At 38.7% G+C, this 2,224-nt stretch overlaps 1 protein-coding gene across 1 annotated transcript in view; it reads right to left on the bottom strand.

The window, feature by feature from the left end:
- The window catches only part of LOC105160750 (zinc finger protein GIS3), a 1,153-nt gene extending 542 nt beyond the window's left edge, over window positions 1-611 (bottom strand). The window contains exon 1 of the mRNA XM_011078231.2: window positions 22-611. Within this exon, the coding sequence (XP_011076533.1) occupies window positions 22-422 (401 nt within the window). The 5' untranslated portion in view covers window positions 423-611. The remainder of the gene's footprint in view (window positions 1-21) is intronic.

Below are 2,224 nucleotides of genomic sequence, written 5' to 3'. Positions count from 1 at the left end.
CCCCACGACGGAGCCGTAGCGGCCGCAGCAGGAAGGACGACGGAGCCGGAGGCTGCGAGGAGGTGGGCCGGTGGAGCGAAGGCGGAGACCATAGGGTTACGCATATATGATACGGCGGCGTTCCTGCTGGCCTGCATTTGCGCCCGCTTGAGCTGTTGCCTTTCCTTCTTGTGAGCGTTTTGATGGCCGCCGAGAGCTTGTGAGTTGGCGAACTCTCGGCAGCAGTACTGGCACTCATACTTCCGGCCATCCGCCGGCGGGAATCCGCAGCGCTCCGGCGATTCTGATGGTGTTTTGGTGGACGACTCCACCTCTTCTTGATCTTCAGTACTCATGTTGAAGCCGAAGAGTTTCAAGCGACCGTTGGCTGTGCTATTGTTGCATGGTTTGTTTTGATAGTCGAGCTCCGCCATGCTATACATACAACCCTATATATATACACACACACGTAGATGTCAGTGGGTGTTGTGTGTGTGATTTTGGAGAGAGAGAGAGAGAGAAGCAGAGTTTCGGAGATGAAAGCGATCGAGAGACAGAAAAAGAGGAAGCAAATATGGGGGGTGTGGTTGAAGAGAGTTGATGCATGTGTGGGGGGGTATTTATACAAGTTTAAAAGGGTTTAAATCTTATGTGAGCAGTCACTGTGTGTATGAGTGTGAGAGAGAGAGAGAGAGAAGAGAGAGAGTTGCGGACATCCCAAGGAGAAGAAAGTTAAGTGTAAAACTGGGAACACGACCCAAGAAACACTTGGGGACCCAATGGATTGCACTTGTCTTTTTGATCATCATCCTTGATTCATTTCTCCAAGTAAAATTTTCACATTGATGTAAAGTTCCTACATTGCCCTTGGTTCATGTCCTAAAGACAATATTTTATCCACAAACATTAGTCCTATGTAATGCCATGAAGGGTATATCTCCGGTGGGGGGGTTGTCAATTTAATTTGCTAATTTTGTGATTAGTGTGTGGGGATTTGAGTGAAAGAATGTGATGCATGTGAGGTGGTTGAACTATCAAATGATTGAGTTTCCCCCTAATTACTAACATAATTCCTTGCTAACACTCTACATTTCCACTTCTTTTTCTTGTTACCAACTCTCATCAGATCAATCTTCACTTCATACATGCATATATTATATCATCCCCAACATCATCACATCACAATTACCTACTAATCATCATATTTTGCATCAAACAGTTGCCATCATTACAACTCCAAGAAAACACACTTATTGGATAATTAATGTTTAATCAAAGATTTGGTAATCCCACACAATATTTCAAAACTAGAAACAGTCAATCATTTTAATATCTGTTCTGCGCCTAATCAGTGCAGCTCAATAAATAATACCATCAAAATAAAATATTAATATTATTAATTATATATAATTTAATTATTCACAGCTCCGTAATATAATTAGATGAATGTAGATCATTAATCTTGTGAATCAAGTTTGGTTAAATTTTAGGTATTTACCTAACTTTTACTTAATATTCCGGTCCGGGAAAACCGGGAAGAAATTACTTCACATTTACCATTCAATTTCTTGTCCTACTCCAATTATTATGATGATAGAGTACCAAAAAGTACGTTGAAAATTAAATTGGAAAAAAAAATCAACTGAAATATTACTGCACTTAATTACTCTTAATTCTTGATTTCCTTCTTCATTTTAATTAATTAGGGAGTAATTAAATTAGACTCCATGTTAATGGCAAAGAACCGTAGAGAATCAATGTCTCTAGATCGGGATTCAAAAATGTTAAATTATTACTGTACCCTAGAAAGCTAACTTGTTCCCCAGAATGATTTAACACTTTTCCATCAAGAAAATATAATTTAAAAATATATATATATACGTACATATGTGTGTGTACGTGTATAAAAACACACACAGATACACACATTGATAAGGTGTCAGAGAATGAGGTGGTTTTAACTCGAGTAGTTGTTGATTGCAGAACATAAGTAGGCATTTCCAATGAGAGGCTGACAGAGTTGAATGCTACCAAAATTAAAATTTCAGTGCTTTGGGCATGCACTCCACAGCCATACCACCTTTTATTTTCTATATATATAATATAATAATTTTTAATTAATTAATTAATTAGAGAGATAGATATATTAATATAGTGGAACGAGCCCCAATGAGGTAGCGTGAAGCCCATTGCTCTCTGATCTGACTCCCTCTGCTACAAAACTAACATACTTCACATTCACTTC

This window comes from Sesamum indicum, linkage group LG1, assembly GCF_000512975.1.
Source record: "Sesamum indicum cultivar Zhongzhi No. 13 linkage group LG1, S_indicum_v1.0, whole genome shotgun sequence".
NCBI lineage: Eukaryota > Viridiplantae > Streptophyta > Magnoliopsida > Lamiales > Pedaliaceae > Sesamum > Sesamum indicum.
This window is presented reverse-complemented; position numbering and strand designations above follow the sequence as displayed.